The following is a 20,000-nucleotide window of genomic DNA, read 5'->3' on the forward strand; positions in this document are numbered from 1 at the left end:
GAACCCCGACCAGTAGGAACGGCTGAAGTGCCCTTGAGCAAGGCACCTAACCCCTCACTGCTCCCCGAGCGCCGCTGTAGCAGGCAGCTCACTGCGTTGGGATGTGTGTGTGCTTCACCTCACTGTGTGTTCACTGTGTGCTGTGTGTGTTTCACTAATTCACAGATTGGGATAAATGCAGAGACCAAATTTCCCTCACAGGATCAAAAGAGTATATATACTTATACATTAGTCAAGAATAATAGTTTCAAATAAAATTGAAAAGCCTACATTAACCAAACTTAACAACAGTATCATTATAAATGATATCAAATATCAACACTGAAAATAATGTTGACGGTAAAATATCCAAACCATGACTTTGTAAGAGAATTGATTAGGTTCAATATTGATATACTTAATCAATTAATATATTGGCACACTTAATCAATTACAATATATTGGCACACTTAATCAATTAACATATGGCACATAATCAATTAACATATTGGCACACTTAATCAATTAACAGACATATAATTGACTTTGTAAGGGAACTGATTAGTTGCAAGGTGAACAGGTGAGTTAATACTTCTTGAAAGTCCCCAAAACTAAATTTAACTCTATAGATTATTATATTTATTCATTTGCTTTGTTATTCTACTTAGCTCTTTATAGATTATTATATTTAAGAATTTGTTTTGTTATTCTACATCAGAGGTGGGCACAGATACATCAACACTATTTTGTTACATTTTGTTTAACTACAAATACTGGCTCATGACATGTAAAAAAATAAAATACAAAATAATGACTTTTAATTAAAATACATGTAATTAGTCATTTAAAAACACAATAATCAAGGTATACCAACTTTTAAAAGAAACTACAAGGCATATATTATTAAAAAATCACCAAGAAACATACTATGACTAGCTGGCAGGGGGCTATTCATTCTGTACATTGGGGCTCCTATGATTATGAAGTAGATCTGATAAAAAAAATGTAATCACCATCCCATATCAATGTTAATGAAGACTGAACTGACAACAAGCAGGCTTCGCAACAGTGGAATCAACTGTAACAAAGCAGACTACCCACCATCATTTTCCGTAACCAATGAAAGTACAACAAATTGAACAGGTCGGCCCCTGCGTTTCCCTTATTGAGCTAAGTGAATGCCTATGGCCTATGTACATGACTGGCAACATGGGGGACAAACAGAATAATATCCTGTAATGTGTCCCAATATACAGAATTAATTAACTTGGTGGAGAAAAATCCAGCTGTTTCACATCTACTACTCACAAGGTGTAATCACCACCATCTCCTCCGTTATTTCTGCATATCAGGACACCTCGGCGGATGTTACATAAATCCTCATGTCAAATCCATTAAGTGTTTTTAAAACTGTCTTGTAGTGAGAATGAACTTCAGCTATTAGGTACTCAAGGTCATGGGGTCAAAGGTCATCATATGGGGTCCATGTCCTAATGTTCTCCCTCAGTATCTTTGTTCTATCTATTGTTTTAGCACTTGCCACACCTGACAATTCAAAAAATAAGTATAAGTATAAGTATAAGTATATATACTCCTTTGATCCCGTGAGGGAAATTTGGTTTCTGCATTTAACACACTCAGCACACAGTGAACACACAGTGAGGTGAAGCACACACTAACCAGAGCAGTGAGCTGCCTACAGCGGCGCTCGGGGAGCAGTGAGGGGTTAGGTGCCTTGCTCAAGGGCACTTCAGCCGTGGATGTGGGCATGGGAGAGCAGTGAGGGGTTAGGGGCCTTGCTCAAGGGCACTTCAGCCGTGGATGTGGGCATGGGAGAGCAGTGAGGGGTTAGGGGCCTTGCTCAAGGGCACTGCAGCCGTGGATGTGGGCATGGGAGAGCAGTGAGGGGTTAGGTGCCTTGCTCAAGGGCACTGCAGCCGTGGATGTGGGCCTATAGGAGAGCAGTGCTCAACCACTTGCCCCGCCCACATTTGTCCTACTGGTCGGGGATCGAACCGGCAACACTTCGATTACAAGTAATCCACGGCTGCCACTAAGAGCTGCCGAAAGCCCAGATCTAACCGAGATCTAATGCTTTTAAGTTGTCTACACAGTGACATAAAATGGGTTTTACGCCCCATGTTGTCCTTGCAGAAGAGTGCTAAAGTCCCTCAGTTGTCACATGTCCAGAGGGGATCGTAAAGGAGAAATGTTGGATCTAACACTTTTAAATTGGTAACAATGAGGCATACTACTGCAAGAAAAGCGAAAAATGGGTATACTGTATGTCATGCTGTCTTAAGTGTAGGCCTAATGAAATTGGCATTTTTATGAACAAATGCCAATTTAGGTCAACTTTACAGCAGACTAACTACATTTGATTTTTCCAATCCTGCAAAATATAAATTACATTACATACATTTGTAAAAAGTAATTAAATTCGTATTTCAAATTAAAATACTGCCCATGTCTGGGCTAGAGTAGGCATCAGGCATGGTGCGGACCACATGTCTGGGCTAGAGTAGGCATCAGGCATGGTGTGGACCACATGTCTGGGCTAGAGTAGGCATCATGGTGCGGACCACATGTCTGAGTAGGCATCATGGTGCAGACCACATGTCTGGGCTAGAGTAGGCATCATGGTGCGGACCACATGTCTGGGCTAGAGTAGGCATCATGGTGCGGACCACATGGCAGTAGCCTAACTAGCCATAGAAGAGGTCCACTCTTTATGTTTTTAAAGTTACTTTGGCCCACTTAACGTGGTTCAGAGGTTGACCACTTAGTTTGACTGTATTCCTGAATTGTTATCAATCACGAATAATATTTAACATTTAATCCGAACCACCGTAGCTCTAGTAGCCTATGACTACTCATCATGAAACAGCTGCATCATGTGTCGCTTGCATCATTTTAGTATTAATGAAGCGCATGCGCAGTGACGTTCAGTACCAAAACAATATGGCGGCGTCCTTACAGCGCATTGGGGCAGCGGGGAAGCAAATCATAAAGAGGAATTTATTAAAAACAGCAGCGTTCACAAGGGTAAGACAAAGTCATTTGTTGAAAGTACAACATAATAGACATTTCCACAGACCCTGAAGATGTTTGGCCTCTTTGTGAAGTTTAAATGTTGTTAAAACTCTGACGCGCGTGATGGCATGTCAAGCGATTTCTTATGCAACAAGACTTGCTGGACCACTTACTATCCGATTTTGTAAATGTGTTTTAGAAACGTTTGTGTGATAGACATAATATATATTATGATACATTATGATATGAACTGGGTGGTTTACTGCGCTGCCAATGCACCGCTATTTGGCAGGTCACCGCCGTCTTCTAATCTGAAGTTAACCCTCTTAGACAACATCAGCCTACTAACTACGTTACTTTGGTATATCGTGAGACACGAGTCTGTGTTTTGTGTTGATTAACACCCCTGTTCTTGTCAGAATAACGCTGCTATTACACGGAGCGGGAGCACCCAAACTGCGAGTCATGTCGCCTTGAACGTCCCCGAAACCAAAGTGACCACTCTGGAGAACGGCCTACGCGTGGCCTCCGAGAACTCCGGATTACCGACCTGCACCGTGAGTACCGGGGGCCTGTGCCCAGGCAACACTACCCCAAATAACGGATCAGAGTTTAGAAAGGAGAGGCAGTGAGACCTAACCTGACTCTCGCCAGATGTATTTAGGCGGAGCTAGGCGAAACGAAATTCATCTGGCGAGAGTCAGATTAAGTGAGACCAACTACGGGTTTGACCATTAGCGCCAGGAGAAGGTCCTGTAGGTTTAGAAATTTAGATCATAATTATGAATAAGTATTCATAACCAGCCACTATGTTAAGCCATTATGGAGTGAAATGTCCTTGTTGGGCACAATTTGCACACAATCATCTAGACGACTAGGCTTTGCTGACTTCTGTAAAGTCGTCTCTCCTATAGCGTCTGTAGATGTGGGGAGGTCTCTGCAGGTGATGTTGTTCACACCTGTCGTGTTTGCGTTTCATATGTTGGTGCCGTTATGATAACTCAGTTGAAGTAAGGCATGATGCTCTTAGAGCTGCCTCTGTCTGGTTGCTGTTTGAAGAAGGGGTCAGATTGGCTCCTAAATGAAGCGTTACCCCTCACCTGTCCTCACCTGAGCTCCACCTGTCTGCTCTCTGTGCAGGTGGGCCTGTGGATCGATGCAGGCAGTCGCTATGAGAACGCCAGGAATAATGGAACTGCACACTTCCTGGAACACATGGCCTTCAAGGTGAGGGTTGTACTCTCAGACAGCACACACACACGCTTACATCCAATGTGTAGGGGTGCTCACATTGGTGTCAGGAAGCAGCTGACTCTTCGTGTGTGTGTGTGTGTGTGTGTGAACCATGCTTGCCTTGGTGGTGTGTTGTGTGTTTAACCGTGGTGGCGTGTTGTGTGTTGAACCTTGTTGCCGTGGTGTTGTGTGTTGAACCTTGTTGCCGTGGTGTTGTGTGTTGAACCTTGTTGCCGTGGTGTTGTGTGTTGAACCTTGTTGCCGTGGTGTTGTGTGTTGAACCTTTTTGCCGTGGTGGTGTGTTGTGTGTAGGGCACGAGGAAGCGCTCTCAGCTGGACCTGGAGTTGGAGATTGAGAACATGGGCGCTCACCTGAACGCCTACACCTCACGCGAGCAGACAGTCTACTACGCCAAGGCCTTCTCCAAAGACCTGCCCAGGGGTGAGGCCCAGCCACCTGGCTTACAAAACACATGCACATCAGAATATTTTAACATCGCCACCTGCCTTACAACCTACATGCACATCAGAATATGCACATCATATTTAGGTGCTTTAATATGTTAATATCGCCACCTGGCTTACAATACACATGCACATCTTATTTAAGTGTTTTAATATGTTAACATCGGCACCTAACCCCTCACGCCGGCGGCTGTTGATGCAGGCAGCTCACTGCACCCGGGATTAGTGTGTGCTTCACCTCACTGTGTCGTTCACTGAGTGCTGTGTGTGTTTCACTAATTCGGATTGGGATAAATGCAGAGATATCCGCGGGGATCAACATGTTAATATCGCCAACGGCTTACAATACACATGCACATCTTATTTAAGTGTTTTCACTTACTTTCCAACCATTATTGTGACAGTCTTGGAAGGATATGGAGCTAAATTTGTCTAAATATGTTTGTATATTAGAGGGGATCCACAAATTTCAGTTGCATGTGTGTTTGTTCTGTAAAAATCATATTTGTGCTTTAATATGTTAATATCGCCACCTGGCTTACAAAATACATGCACATCAGAATATGCACATCATATTTAGGTGCTTTAATATGTTAATATCGCCACCTGGCTTACAAAACACATGCACATCAGAATATGCACATCATATTTAGGTGCTTTAATATGTTAATATCGCCACCTGGCTTACAATACACATGCACATCTTATTTAAGTGTTTTAATATGTTAATATCGCCACCTGGCTTACAAAACACATGCACATCAGAATATGCACATCATATTTAGGTGCTTTAATATGTTAATATCGCCACCTGGCTTACAAAATACATGCACATCAGAATATGCACATCATATTTAGGTGCTTTAATATGTTAATATCGCCACCTGGCTTACAAAACACATGCACATCAGAATATGCACATCATATTTAGGTGCTTTAATATGTTAATATCGCCACCTGGCTTACAATACACATGCACATCTTATTTAAGTGTTTTAATATGTTAATATGGAAAAGTGGTGTTTTAATTTCCATAATCTTTGTTTAGTAGCTATAAAACCGTCAGTTTGTAATGTACAAGAAATGTGGTAGCACAGTGGTTAGAGGAGTGAGCTTGATTTAATATGATTTTTTTTTTTTTTATTTGTAGATATCAAAACACGCATGCAAATCAAGAAATATTTGTGGATCCCCCCCTCTGCGCATACACAAATATTATTGAGACAAATTTAGCTCCATAGAAGGATGTTTATATCTAAGAACAATGCAATTGTGAGTGTGTGAGTGAGAGAGAGAGATGTGTATGTGTTATCAGTGAAAACAGATTGTTTGTTCATTCATGTTATTCAAATGAAGGTATTAGATATTTTAATGGAACATGCAACTGTTTTGGGCAGTTATGTTTCCCCAGAGTTAGATAAAAGCACCCATACCGTTCATGCATACCATTATCTTCTCTGTGTGCAATAACACAATTTGACACCGTAAGCCTAGCTTAGCATAAATCACTGGGAATGGAGTAGTTAGCCTATCTGGCCTGCAGGGGGTGATCAGAAAGGATGCACTTTGCCCCTTCTACGTGAGGTGCACTTTGTTTTCATAAAAACGTGGGCGCTTTTCAGCTTGGAGTTGAACTTTTTTCAATTTGAGGTGTGCGTGCGTGTGTGTGCCTGTGAGGTGAGGTGTGTGTGCCTGTGTGTGAGTGTGTGTGAGAGACGTGTGTAAACCCCCTGTTTCTTTTTGTTCTCTTCAGCGGTGGAGATCCTTGCTGACATCATCCAGAACAGCACGCTAGGGGAGGCGGAGATTGAGCGGGAGAGGGGTGTGATCCTGCGGGAGATGCAGGAAGTGGAGACCAACCTACAGGAAGTAGTTTTTGACTACCTGCACGCTACGGCCTATCAGGAGACAGCGCTCGGGAGGACCATCCTGGGACCCACAGAGAACATCAAGTAAGACTGCATTATAGTACTCTACTCTAGTATACTGTGGGCCTACTATACTATACTCCAGTATACTATAGGCCTACTATACTCTACTCTAGTATACTATGGGCCCACTATACTATACTCTACTCTAGTATACTATGGGCCTATTATACTATTCTATGCTATACTCCATTATATTATGGGCCTACTATACTATACTCTACTATACTATGGGCCCACTATACTCTACTATAGTATACTGTGGGCCTACTATACTACACTCCAGTATACTATGGGCCTACCATACTATACTATACTCTAGTATACTGTGGGCCTACTGTACTATACTCTAGTATACTATGGGCTTACTATACTCCAGTATACTATACTATTCTATACTATACTCAGTATACTATGGGCCTACTATACTCTACTATACTATACTCCAGTATACTATGAGCCTACTATACGCTAAGCTATACTGTTATGCTATACAGTACCATACAGTGCAGTATCATTGTATGCTATATGATGCTACACACTCTACTACATGACTACATTTGTGTTGTTGTTGTTGTTGTTGTTGTCCTTCCACAGGACCATAAACCGGGGGGACCTGGTGGGGTACATCACCTCCCACTACAAGGGACTCCACAAGATAGTCCTGGCCGTAGCAGGAGGTCAGTCTTGTTAACACGCACACTCTCTGAGGTATACTGTGGGCCTACTATACTCTACTCTAGTATACTATGGGCCCACTATACTCTACTATAGTATACTGTGGGCCTACTATACTATACTCCAGTATACTATGGGCCCACTATACTATACTCTAGTATACTATGGGCCTACCATACTATACTATACTCTAGTATACTATGGGCCTACCATACTATACTCTACTCTAGTATACTGTGGGCCTACTATACTATACTCCAGTATACTATAGGCCTATTATACTCTACTCTAGTATACTATGGGCCCACTATACTATACTCTACCTAGCATACCATGGGCCTACTATACTATTCTATGCTATACCCATTATATTATGGGCCTACTATAATATAATTCTTACTATACTATGGGCCCACTATACCTTACTATAGTATACTGTGGGGCTAACTATACTATACTCCAGTATACTATGGGCCTACCATACTATACTATACCTAGCAGTATACTGTGGGCTCACTTGTTAACAACTATACTCTAGTATACTATGGGCTTACTATATACTCCAGTATACTGTGAATATAATATACTACTATTCTATACTACTTTATTCTATACTCAGTATACTATGGGCCTACTATACTCTACTATACTATACTCCAGTATACTATGAGCCTACTATACTATACATTAAGCTATTATACTGTTTGCTATACAGTACCATACAGTGCAGTATCATTGTATGCTATATGATGCTACACACTCTACTACATGACTAAATTTGTGTTGTTGTTGTTGTTGTTGTCCTTCCACAGGACCATAAACCGGGGACCCTTCACACAGGGACCATAAACAGCAGGGGACTTGTTGGTGAGGGTCTTGTTAACATCACCTCCCAGTCTAACACGCACACTCTCTGGAGGTCAGTCTTGTTAACACGCATAGTCCTGAGGTCAGTCTTGTTAACACGCACACTCTCTGGAGGTCAGTCTTGTTAACACGCACACTCTCTGGAGGTCAGTCTTGTTAACACACTCTCTGGAGGTCAGTCTTGTTAACACACACACTCTCTGGAGGTCAGTCTTGTTACAGTTTTTCTCAGTCGCTTTTTTCAGATCAGAATGAAAATTCTCATAACTATTAGTTCAACCTCCACACCATTTAGTCATTTGTGCACATCATAGTAGCAATTTCTCCTTCCTCTGAACAAATTGCAAATACTTTTGGACATGTATCAGTTGCTTTCATACAATTCTCTGCTGTTTTTTAACATTATCATTAGCTTATGTCATGTCAGTCAAAATGAACTATACTTATGAATGCTGAATAGTCGTTCCCAATAAAACTAATAGTCTTCATTTCATTGCTTGAGTCATTACATACAAAATTGTTGAACTAGTTATCAAATTCTGTCACAGTGCTGTAGAATTGCAAAGAGCATACAGTAAAAATGTACATATTCAGTGTCTTGTACTCACTTACTCACCTAACTACAGCAATGTGTAACTTTACTGTAGTTTTCAAATGGCTGTACAAGTAGTGTATAGTGCTGTCTTGAGCATGTTCAGGTAGTGTCACAGAGTTCTGACCTTTTTTTGCATTGGAAAACACTGAGAGCATAAACTGTCATAATGAAAACATGATAAAGCCATTTGACTATCTTGTTCATAAACGATGGTGTCAAGACTTTTCATTTTGATGACACTGACAGTTTCATTGACATGAATACCTGCTTTTGAGGAATGGACTATCCATTTTGAGCAAGTGACGTGCTTTTGCAGGTCATCCACTAGGTTTTGCAGTTTGCACTAATTGTTTTGAGAAATGCACTAACTTCTGTGCAAATGTTAATAGTGATGTGAGAAAAGCACCAAAGCGACTGAGAAAAACTTTAACTCACTCACACACACACTCTGGAGGTCAGTCTTGTTAACTCACTCTCACACACACACTGAAGGTCAGTGTCTAGAGGTCACACAGTCCTGGCTGCAGCAGGAAGTCAGTCTTGAGAACACACACACACACACACACACACACAGAGGTCTGTGCTTTACTGTCATACAGTTCCACATTCTAATGAATCTTACGGAGCTCATGCAGATACTCTTCAGATGTGTTAATTGACCTGTTCCACAGGTGTGAGTCATAACGAGCTGATTGACCTGGCCAAGTTCCACTTTGGGAAGCTGGTCGCAGCGGAGAGAGAAGCTCCAGCTCTTCCCCTGTGCAGATTCACAGGAAGTGAGGTAAGCAGGAAGCAGGAAGTACAAGCAACAGCTTTAAAGATACACTTCCTGGTAGTTCAATAGGCGTGTTCGACTTGAGGCAGATCTGTGCAGATCTGACTTGATGTGATGCATGCTGGGTTGAACACAATGCATACTGGGATGGACGCAATGCTTGCTGGTTAGAAATCCTGTCCGACTTCTGTCAGCCGGGAGGGACTTACCACCGTGACACCATGTCACATGACCTTAAAATATTGCGGGGAGTCTTAGCCTGCAGTCAGATCTTGCAGTTGCCTTCCACGAGCTGCACGAGCTAAAAAGCCCTCATGACGCCAGTTCAAAGACGATGATGGGGCCATTTGGGAGGAATCTCCTCATGATGATTTTGACGGGAGTCTCATGGTGCTTCCTTATGTTGGAATATGTGAAAATAAACAGAAATCGAAGGGATACCTTCTTATACGTGATTTCTGCAACAATGGTAGGCTAGCCTACTGAAAACGTTTGGATATTCTTATTTTCTGCTGTTGGCCAAATAGATAGACACACATATAGGGGAAACACTTGATATTGAATGTATGTGCTACAATGCAGGCCTGTAAACTGTATGACAACAGTGGTTTATTTAACTTACATCATAAGAATTTATTTTTGTCAGTCATCATGCTCATTTTAATGAGTAAGAATGAAAGTTCTGCTGTGTTTATTGCAAACAAAATTCTGCGATATCTCCCGCGATGTCTCCCGCTAGTCTCGTCAGGCAGACTGTAGCCTGTCTGTCCGGGATGAGCTGCCCTCTGTTGTAGCTCCTCCCGGCTAGCCTCTGAAGATCACGTTTACGTAGAAAGCCAGACCAAGTCAGATCTGCCTCAAGTCGAACACGCCTAATGACCCTGTCTATAATGTAATGCAAATCAAAGGTATGTGTGCGCGTGCGTGCGTGAGCGTGTGTGTGTGCTGCACGGTAATGCTAACTATCTTGTCAGATCCGTGTGCGGGACGATAAGATGCCTCTGGCTCACATAGCGGTGGCCGTGGAAGCGGTGGGCTGGTCGCACCCTGACACCATCCCCCTCATGGTGGCCAACACACTCATTGGGAACTGGGACCGCTCGTTTGGAGGGGGCGTGGTACGAAACACACTCACACACACCATATATACACACTCACATACACACACACACCTGTTCCTTCAATACCTGCCCTCATGTCATGTCCAACTCTCTCCTCTCTCCCTCCATCAGAACCTGTCCAGTAAGCTGGCCCAGATGGCCTGCCAGGGGAACCTCTGTCACAGCTTCCAGTCCTTCAACACCTGCTATACCGACACCGGCCTCTGGGGGCTATACATGGTGTGTGAGCCGGGCACCGTCAACGAGATGATGCACTACACACAGCAGGAGTGGTGAGTGTGTGCGCACACACACACACACACACACCTGCCTCCTAACACAGCGGTCTCCAACCACTGGGCCGTGGGACATTCCTAAAAGGGCCGTAGCCTACGACAAGAGTTTAAAAAAAAATGCATGCAAACTAAATAAACTCAATTTAATTTAATGTCACATTCGCAATAATACCCACTGACGATGGTGAGCCAGATACCTCAAAGAAAAAGAAGGGGTCATTCAATACGAAATATGATGAGTCATATTTAAAATATGGTTTCGCAGAGACCAGTGACTCGCATGCATCAAGTCCTTTATGTGTGGTATTTGGCGATAAGTTGTCAAACGAAGCAATGAAACCATCAAAGCTAATTCAACATCTAGAGTCCAAGCATCCTACACTTAAAGACAAACCCCTTGAGTTCTTTGAGCGTAAGAAACGCAAGCAAGAAGGACAAAAAACTAGTGCGTAAAGCAACCACATCGGGTGAATGTGGCTGCTTAAAAGCCTCATAGTGGCTAGTCGGATTGCTAAATCTAAGAAGCCCTTTACTATTGGGGAAGAGTTAATTCTGCCTGCTGGTAAAGGCATGTGCAATGAACTCCTTGGGGAGGCTGCAGCTAAAAAATAGCTCAGGTACCGCTTTCTGCAAGTCCATAGGCTAATTGATGATATGTCAGAGGATATTGAGGCACAGTTGTTAGAGAGGGTGAATGGGTCACCGTGGGTACGCTATCCAAGTTGGTTGGTTGCAGGTCACTGGCCAGAGTGTTTGAGTTAGAGCCGCTGCAGAGATTTCTTACAAAAAAAAAGTCACCGTTAGCTGCACATTTTAGTGATGAGGACTGGGTGTCAAAACTCGCTTACCTGTGTGACATATTAGGGTTGCTTAATGACCTCAACCTGTCACTCCAGGGGAGAATAGCGACTGTCTTTAAACTGGCAGATAAAGTCGCTGCATTTAAAGCCAAGCTTGATTTGTGGGGGACGACGAGTGGACCGGGGTGTATTTGATATGTTCCAAACAGTAGTGGGGTTTTGGGAGAGACTGAGGCAGGGCCCTTTTCTCGCAGCTGGTGCGCCGATCACCTTGTTGCGCTTTCAAATGAGTTTGAGCGTTACTTCCCATCCTCCAAAGATCCACGGCAAACCAATGAGTGGGTCCGCAACCCATTTGTCAATATCCCGAATAGTCCTAACATGTCAGCGCAGGAGGAAGAGCAGTTGATCGAAATTGCAAATGACGGTGGTCTTAAGAGTGTGTAGGCTATGAGGAAACCTCTCTGGCTGGTTTTGGATGAAAACCAAAGCAGAATATCCCGAGATAGCCGTAAAAGCGCTGAAAACGTTGCTACAATTTCCCACCACGTATCTATGCGGTATTGGGTTTTCGCCAATGACTGCAACTAAGACCAAATTGCGCAATCGACTGGACATTTCAAACACTGAGGGTGTCACTGTCTTCCATCACCCCCAGATGGAACCTTTTTGTTGCAGGGAAACAAGCACAGGGCTCCCACTGATTATATTCGTAATGCACGTTTAGTTCCCATGTTTTGTTACCATATTTTGTTAAGCATGTTCACACGTAGGCTATAGATGTAAGCTTCAAGTTGTTCAATTTTCATAGTTCATATTGTTCAATTTTCACTTCTTCAAGTTCACGTTTTTCACATGTTTAAGAGATCGTTACCTTCACTGTTCATACATAACTGGAGCTAGTTCTTTTCAAGTAATGCATGCACAACACATATGGAACATGGAACCCAAACCCCCCGCCGCCGGTCCGTGGAAAAAAAATTGGAATCAAACCGGTCCATGGTACATAAAAGGTTGGGGACCCCTGTCCTAACACACTGTTTTTCTGAGACTCTGAGTGATGTTCTGCGTGTGTTCTGGTTCTGTGCAGGATAATCTGAGTGATGTTCTGCTTCTGTGCAGGATGTTCCTGTGCACGGCTGTGAGTGAGACTGAAGTGGACCGAGCCAAGAACCTCCTGAAGACCAACATGCTGCTTCACCTGGACGGTGAGAGCGATGGCCCTCACGTGTTGTTTTCCTCATCGCTGAGTAGCTTAAGCCCAGTTTATGCCACATGTTGTTTTCCTCACTGCCTTACATAAGCACAACACATTATATTTCTGTAGAGCTTTTCTAGGCACCTAAAGCCTCACTAACCATCACCGGGCAGCCGTGGCCCACTGGTTAGCACTCTGGACTTGTAACCGGAGGGTTGCCGGTTCGAGCCCCGACCAGTGGGCTGCGGCTGAAGTGCCCTTGAGCAAGGCACCTAACCCCTCACTGCTCCCCGAGCGCCGCTGTTGATGCAGGCAGCTCACTGCTCTGGTTAGTGTGTGCTTCACCTCACTGTGTGTTCACTGTGTTTCACTAATTCACCGATTGGGATAAATGCAGAGACCAAATTTCCCTCACGGGATCAAAAAAGTCTATATACTTATGAAGCCCAGCAGCTGTGAGTGGAGGAATGAACCAGAGCTTCTCTAGGCACCCGAAATGAGAACCACCACCATTATAGCCCATGTGTTGTAGAACCTCACTCACCACCACCACAGCCCAGCGTGGCAGAACCTCACTCACCACCACCACTATAGCCCAGCAGAACCTCACTCACCACCACTATAGCCCAGCAGAACCTCACTCACCACCACCACCACCACTATAGAACCCCACCACCACCACAGCCCACTCAGAACCCACCACCACCACCACTATAGCCCAGCAGAACCTCACTCACCACCACCACCACTATAGCCCAGCAGAACCTCACTCACCACCACCACCACCACTATAGCCCAGCAGAACCTCACTCACCACCACCACTATAGCCCAGCAGAACCTCACTCACCACCACCACTATAGCCCAGCGTGGCAGAACCTCACTCATGGCTGCTGCCGAGGAGGCCAGAGTGATAGCGCCCTGACTGTTTGACACACACGCTCAGGTCAACGAGTGTTTGCGAAAGCAGCCATCTCTTATAGCACAGTGTCCCCATCACTGCACTGGGGCATTGGGTTTATTCTGTGACCAGAGGGAAGACTGCCCCCTACTGGCCATCACCAACAGCACTTCCAGCAGCCACTCAGTGTTCCCAGGAGGTCTCCCATCCAAGCACTGTCCAAGGCCTCACCTGCTTAGCTTCAGTCATTTGGCTGAGACAGGCTGTCCGCTGGGCCAACTGCTGGCACACATGCAACATGTCCAGGTGTCATTAGTTTAGCACGCTCAGTATACTAGTTTAGTCATTAGTTAGCACGCTCAGTGAAATGTGAACACGTGCTGAATACTCAGACATTACAGAGTGCACATCCCCCTTTACTGACACACCAATAGGTGTATAGGGAGTAATTGGGTTAAATAGGTGTGTGTGTGTGTGTGTGTTCCCTTTTCAGGCTCCACCCCCATCTGTGAGGACATCGGTAGACAGATGCTCTGCTACAACCGCAGAATCCCCCTACACGAGCTGGAGGCCCGAATAGACGTGAGTCTCTCATACACACACACACACACACAATCCTCCTACACCAGCTGTAGGCCCGAATAGACGTGAGTAACACACTCAACTTTTAAGAAATGTAAGACAGACTGTGTGTGTTGCGAGCGTGTGTGTGTTGTGAGCAGCAGTTCAGAGTCCAGAGACATCATTTCCTGTTTTCTTCCCTGGTGATGACCTTTGTCTTGTCCCCACAGGCCATCACGGCAGACACCATTAAGGAGGTTTGCACCAAGTACATCTACAACAAGGCCCCCGCCATCGCTGCAGTTGGTACGCTCCACTTCACACTCTCCTCCCTTTGGTACATCCCATTTTAGAGGAAATGATCTAAGTGATCTGTGTGTGTGTGTGTGTGTGTGTGTTTTGTTGCAGGCCCAATCGAGCAGCTGCCCGACTACAACCGCATCCGCAGTGGCATGTACTGGCTCAGGACTTGAGAGAGCATACATACATACACACACACAGGACGGCATCGCTGGTCATCAGTCCTGTCTGTTTCAATAAATAACATTTATATCCACCTGTTTAAATGACAACAGCACTATTTATGTTTCCTGTAGATTTCCTTTAAATTTTATTATAAAATAAAGACCAACACAATAATGTTAAAAGAACAGAGGCTGGGTGTGTGTGATGTGTTGCACTGCAGGTGTGTGTGTGTGTGTTCTCTTCTCCCTCCCCCCCCCCATCCTCGTGTGCGTTTCATTTTTTAGTCTTTCCAGACGCCTGCTCCTGGGCGGCCTTCTTAGCCTTCACCATCTCCACCAGCTCCTGAGAGAGGGATAGAAGAAGGGTAGAGAGGGAGAGGGAGAGAAGGGTAGAGAGGGAGAGGGGGATAGAAGAAGGGTAGAGAGGGAGAGGAGGGTAGAGAGGGAGAGGGGGGGATAGAAGAAGGGTAGAGGGAGAGGGAGAGAGGGGGAGAGAAGAAGGAGGGAGAGAGGGGATAGAAGAAGGAGGGGAGAGGGGGATAGAAGAAGGAGGGGGGATAGAAGAAGGGGGAGAGGGAAGAAGGGTAGAGAGGGAGAGGGGGAGAGAAGAGAGGGGAGAGAAGAAGGGTAGAGAGGGAGAGAAGAAGGGTAGAGGGAGAGGGAGAGGGGGATAGAAGAAGGGTAGAGGGAGGGAGAGAGGGGGAGAGAAGAAGGGGAGAGGGGATAGAAGAAGGGTAGAGGGAGAGGGGAGAAGAAGGGTAGAGAGGGAGAGGGAGAGAGGGAGAGAAGGGTAGAGAGGGAGAGGGAGAGGGAGAGGAGAAAGGTCAGAAAGGTCAATGTCCAACTAACCTCAACATTCTAAAGTTGGCGTACTGAAGTGTGATGTTCTGTTTCCATGACTGCAGTTTCACTGGATCTAAACAAACTTTCCAAAAGGCTTTGATAGCATTTGCGTGTAGATGTGGCATCATTTCTACCTCGACTTCAACAAAGTCTACAGAAGGGAGTTTTTCATTTAATGTTGGGAGCAAGAGCAGACGTTTCAGCCGTCCGGCTATATTCTCAATGCTCACAGTGTCACAGTCTTTCAGTGTGCTAACTACTCCTCTCTCTCTTCAACTCTTGGTTTAAACGCACCTGGCTAAACTGTAGATCAGTGGTTCCCAAACTTTTAACAGGCATGTACCCCCTGAGACATGATCTTCCGGAGTACCCCCAACACCACCAATTGTTAACAAGTTTTTTTTTAATTGTTTTATTAATATTTCTTTTTATCAATTTTGTCGAGAATAGTGAATAGGATAATAAACATGATACAAATCTCATCAATAGTCAACATATGATAGGCCTACAAACTGAATATAATGATTTTAAATAGATCTGCACCTTATCTCACACACAATCTTGTTGAATGCAGTCTTTCATCTGCTAGGTGCCTGTCTTTGCCTTGTAACTGGAGATTTAACTCATTGAGCTTTCCAAATATATCGCTAAGATAGGCCAGCTTAGACTAAGAAATGTTCATTAGTGAACATTCTTGCAGATTCAAACATGCTCTTCCTCCAAGAAGAGGCTTAATTCGAGCTCAAACACGCCGACAGCACTTTACCTCGAAAGCCACCTTGCCTCGCTGTGAAACAGTACAGCCTTTGGTCAACTCCCATCTCCTCTCAAAGTGCGGGAGTCAAAAGATTCACGACTTTAAGGGCCGGGTCTTGATGAAATTCACCACTCACAACCTCGTTCAAAAAATAAAACGGTCAGTTTTCACGCTGGGGTTCCCCACCTGGCATGTCTCCTGACCCCACAGTTTGAGAAACGCCCGTTTTACCCTCTCTGTCTCCCTCTCGAATATTTTGTTAATGCGAGGAGAAAATACGCTTTTGTGCAGTGCAAAATCGGAAGTTAAGTTACCAACGTGGGATAGAGAAAACGTTTGAAAAGGCATATGACTTAGATCTTTTTTCGTTCCCCTGAAATCAGTCCACATTACCCCAGTTTAACAACGTGGCTGTAGATCATCTGGCCAACAATACTCCCCTGCATCCTATAATCATTTCTACCTCATAAATGATTTGGAGGCTATAGCCGTTTAAACGTGTTTAGCTGCCATTTCACGTCAGCGCTGGTTTTTGCTACCTTGACAACGCTACGTCGTTGGCTTCGGTACTGGCTGCAGTTTTTAGAATATGTTTGCAAAACCAACTTCCAGCACAGACAGTAATAGAAGCAAAGAACTTTTGGACATGCCAAAGGGTCACACACACACACCTTGTATCTCCTCATGCAGTCCTTCTTGTTGGCGACTGAGATCTAAGGGCGGCGATCTTCTCCCAGCGCTCGGGCGTGCTGACGGGGAAGGTCTTCAGAGCCTGTTCCAGAAGCTTCTGCTCCTCCGTGGTCCAGGGAGTCCCACTGGAGTCTGGGGCTGGAGAGAGATGGAGGGATGGAAAGAGATGGAGGGAGATATAGAGGGAGAGAGAGAGGGATGGAAGGACAGAGATGAGATGTAGAGGGAGAGAGATGGAGGGATGGAAGGACAGAGGGAGAGATAGAGAAAGAAATGGAGGGAGATAGAGGGAGGGATGGAAGGAAATAGGGAGGGAAAGAGGGATGGAGGGAGAGAGGGGGATAGAAGGAGAGATACAGAGGGAGAGATGGAGGGAGAGAGAGGGGGATAGAAGGAGAGATACAGAGGGAGAGATGGAGGAGAGAGATACAGAGGGAGAGATGGAGGGAGAGAGAGGGGGATAGAAGGAGAGATAAGTCCAAAGACACGGTGGTGTTCACTAACGGAGGTGTGTGAGTGAGTGTGTGAGTGGGAGTGCGTGTGAGTGAGTGTGTGAGTGGGAGTGCGTGTGTGTGTGTGAGTGGGAGTGCGTGTGAGTGGGAGGCAGGAGTGAGAGTGGTGAGTGGGAGTGCGTGTGAGTGGGAGTGTGTGTGAGTGGGAGGCGTGGTGTGAGGGAGGCAGGTGAGTGGGAGGCAGGTGAGTGGGAGTGCGTGTGTGTGTGAGTGGGAGTGCGTGTGAGTGGGAGTGCGTGTGAGTGGGAGTGCGTGTGAGTGGGAGTGTGTGTGAGTGGGAGTGCGTGTGTGAGTGGGAGTGCGTGTGTGAGTGGGAGTGTGTGTGTGAGTGGGAGTGCGTGTGTGAGTGGGAGTGCGTGAGTAGGAGTGTGTGTGAGTGGGAGTGCGTGTGTGAGTGGGAGTGCGTGAGTAGGAGTGTGTGTGAGTGGGAGTGTGTGTGTGAGTGGGAGGCAGGAGTGGGAGGCAGGTGAGTGGGAGGCAGGTGAGTGGGAGGCAGGTGAGTGGGAGGCAGGTGAGTGGGAGGCAGGTGAGTGGGAGTGTGTGTGTGTGAGTGGGAGTGCGTGTGTGTGTGAGTGAGTGTGTGAGTGGGAGTGTGTGTGTGAGTGGGAGTGTGTGTGTGTGAGTGGGAGTGTGTGTGTGTGAGTGTGAGTGTGTGAGTGGGAGTGTGTGTGTGTGCCAAATCTCTGTCTATTGATGGGGATTGTGTGTGAGTGGGAGTGTGTGTGTGGGAGTGTGTGTGTGTGAGTGAGTGCCCAATCTCTGTCCATTGATGGGGATTGTGTGTGTGTGTGTGAGTGTGTGTGTGAGTGCCAAATCTCTGACTATTGACGGGGATTGAGTGTGTGTGTGTGAGTGCCAATCTCTGTCCATTGACGGGGATTGTGTGTGTGTGTGTGTGTGTGTGTGTGTGTGTAAAACTCACTGTCGAATCTCTCAGAGGGCACTGCGTTGTCCACTGTTGGGGCTACGGCCGCGTGTTCTTTCCTGAACTTCTCGAAGGCCTTCTTATTGATCTCCTCCTTCTGGTGCGGGTCTGCACACACACACACACAGGCCATCTTATTGATATCCTCCTTCTAGTGCGGGTCTGGGGGCAGCACACAACAGGGCGTCACACACAATCACACACACACACACACCACGGCATGTACCCAACACGTGTCTCACACAAACACAGGTCACACGTAGCACACCACACACACACACACACACACACACACACAACGGCATGTACCCAACACGTGTCTCACACACACACGCACGCATGCACATATACACCACGGCATGTACCCAACACGTCTCACACACACACACACACACACACACACACGCCATGTACCCAACACAGGTCACACGTAGCGCACACCACACACACACACACACACACACAACGGCATGTACCCAACACGTGTCTCACACACACGCACGCATGCACATATACACCACGGCATGTACCCAACACGTGTCTCACACACACACGCACACAACGTATGTACCTTCAACACGTACGCTAATAATACCACACATTAACGCAGTTGTACCAACACGTGTTCCTCACACACATCACAGCGTATGTGTACCAACACGTAAGCCACACACACGCATGTATGGCCATATACACCACGCATATACACACACACACACGCCATAGGGCCTAACACAGGTCACACGAAGCACACCACACACACACACACATTGGTCAACGCATATGTACTAACACGTGTTCCTCATACACACGCGACGCATGCAATATATACCACGAGCAAAATTTGTTCTTTGCCACGCACACAACGGTATGCCCCAACACGTGTCACACACACAGCACACAACGTATATATACCTAAACAACACGGTCACACACACACACACCATGGCATGTACCCAAAACGTGTCACGCACACACACACACACACACACAACTGCATGTACCCAACACGTGTCACACACACACACACACACACACACTCGCTCACAAGTGGTTCTAAGGATGTGTGCTAATGTAAAGATAAAGATCAAACGTCATCACACACTTACAACATACCACATCAAATATACACAGAGTGTAGACAATACACACATGCCTCACTGCATCATCCACATGTGGTTCTAAGGGGTGTACTCAGGTGGTTCTAAAGGGTATACTAAGGTGGTGTACTAATGTGGTTCTAAGGGATGTAATATGGCGGCAGTTCTAAGTTGGGTTCTAAGGCGTGCTGGTCACCCAGCTTCTGCAGGTTCTTGGCTTTGTTGATGACGTCTTAATGTAATAAGAGGCATAATAATGTGATTGTAAGGTGGTTTGTTGGGTTTTAAGGCGGGTTCTAAG

The 20,000-nt window shown here is 45.5% G+C and overlaps 2 protein-coding genes across 4 annotated transcripts in view; one reads left to right on the forward strand and one right to left on the reverse strand.

Annotated features, from left to right (window-relative positions):
- Window positions 1-2,939: 2,939 nt before the first annotated feature.
- pmpcb (peptidase, mitochondrial processing subunit beta) overlaps window positions 2,940-20,000 on the forward strand; it is a 17,256-nt gene continuing 195 nt past the window's right edge. Inside the window, exons 1-14 of one of the 3 annotated variants that reach the window (XM_048267979.1) lie at window positions 2,940-3,024; window positions 3,432-3,569; window positions 4,153-4,239; window positions 4,558-4,687; window positions 6,464-6,662; window positions 7,236-7,318; window positions 9,450-9,559; window positions 10,528-10,671; window positions 10,786-10,946; window positions 12,872-12,957; window positions 14,341-14,429; window positions 14,639-14,714; window positions 14,817-14,895; window positions 18,871-18,889. In XM_048267979.1, coding sequence (XP_048123936.1) covers window positions 2,941-3,024; window positions 3,432-3,569; window positions 4,153-4,239; window positions 4,558-4,687; window positions 6,464-6,662; window positions 7,236-7,318; window positions 9,450-9,559; window positions 10,528-10,671; window positions 10,786-10,946; window positions 12,872-12,957; window positions 14,341-14,429; window positions 14,639-14,714; window positions 14,817-14,881 — 1,452 coding nt within the window. In that variant the 5' untranslated portion in view covers window position 2,940 and the 3' untranslated portion in view covers window positions 14,882-14,895; window positions 18,871-18,889. Of the gene's footprint in view, window positions 3,025-3,431; window positions 3,570-4,152; window positions 4,240-4,557; window positions 4,688-6,463; window positions 6,663-7,235; window positions 7,319-9,449; window positions 9,560-10,527; window positions 10,672-10,785; window positions 10,947-12,871; window positions 12,958-14,340; window positions 14,430-14,638; window positions 14,715-14,816; window positions 15,059-18,870; window positions 18,890-20,000 lie in introns of those variants that run through there. The other 2 variants (XM_048267978.1, XM_048267977.1) reach the window with 2 other exon arrangements.
- The window catches only part of dnajc2 (DnaJ (Hsp40) homolog, subfamily C, member 2), a 24,946-nt gene continuing 19,947 nt past the window's right edge, over window positions 15,002-20,000 (reverse strand). Inside the window, 4 exon segments of the mRNA XM_048268757.1 lie at window positions 15,002-15,215; window positions 17,144-17,185; window positions 17,188-17,300; window positions 18,597-18,707. Coding sequence (XP_048124714.1) covers window positions 15,147-15,215; window positions 17,144-17,185; window positions 17,188-17,300; window positions 18,597-18,707 — 335 coding nt within the window. The 3' untranslated portion in view covers window positions 15,002-15,146.

Source organism: Alosa alosa, chromosome 17 (assembly GCF_017589495.1).
Source record: "Alosa alosa isolate M-15738 ecotype Scorff River chromosome 17, AALO_Geno_1.1, whole genome shotgun sequence".
Taxonomy (NCBI): Eukaryota; Metazoa; Chordata; class Actinopteri; order Clupeiformes; family Clupeidae; genus Alosa; species Alosa alosa.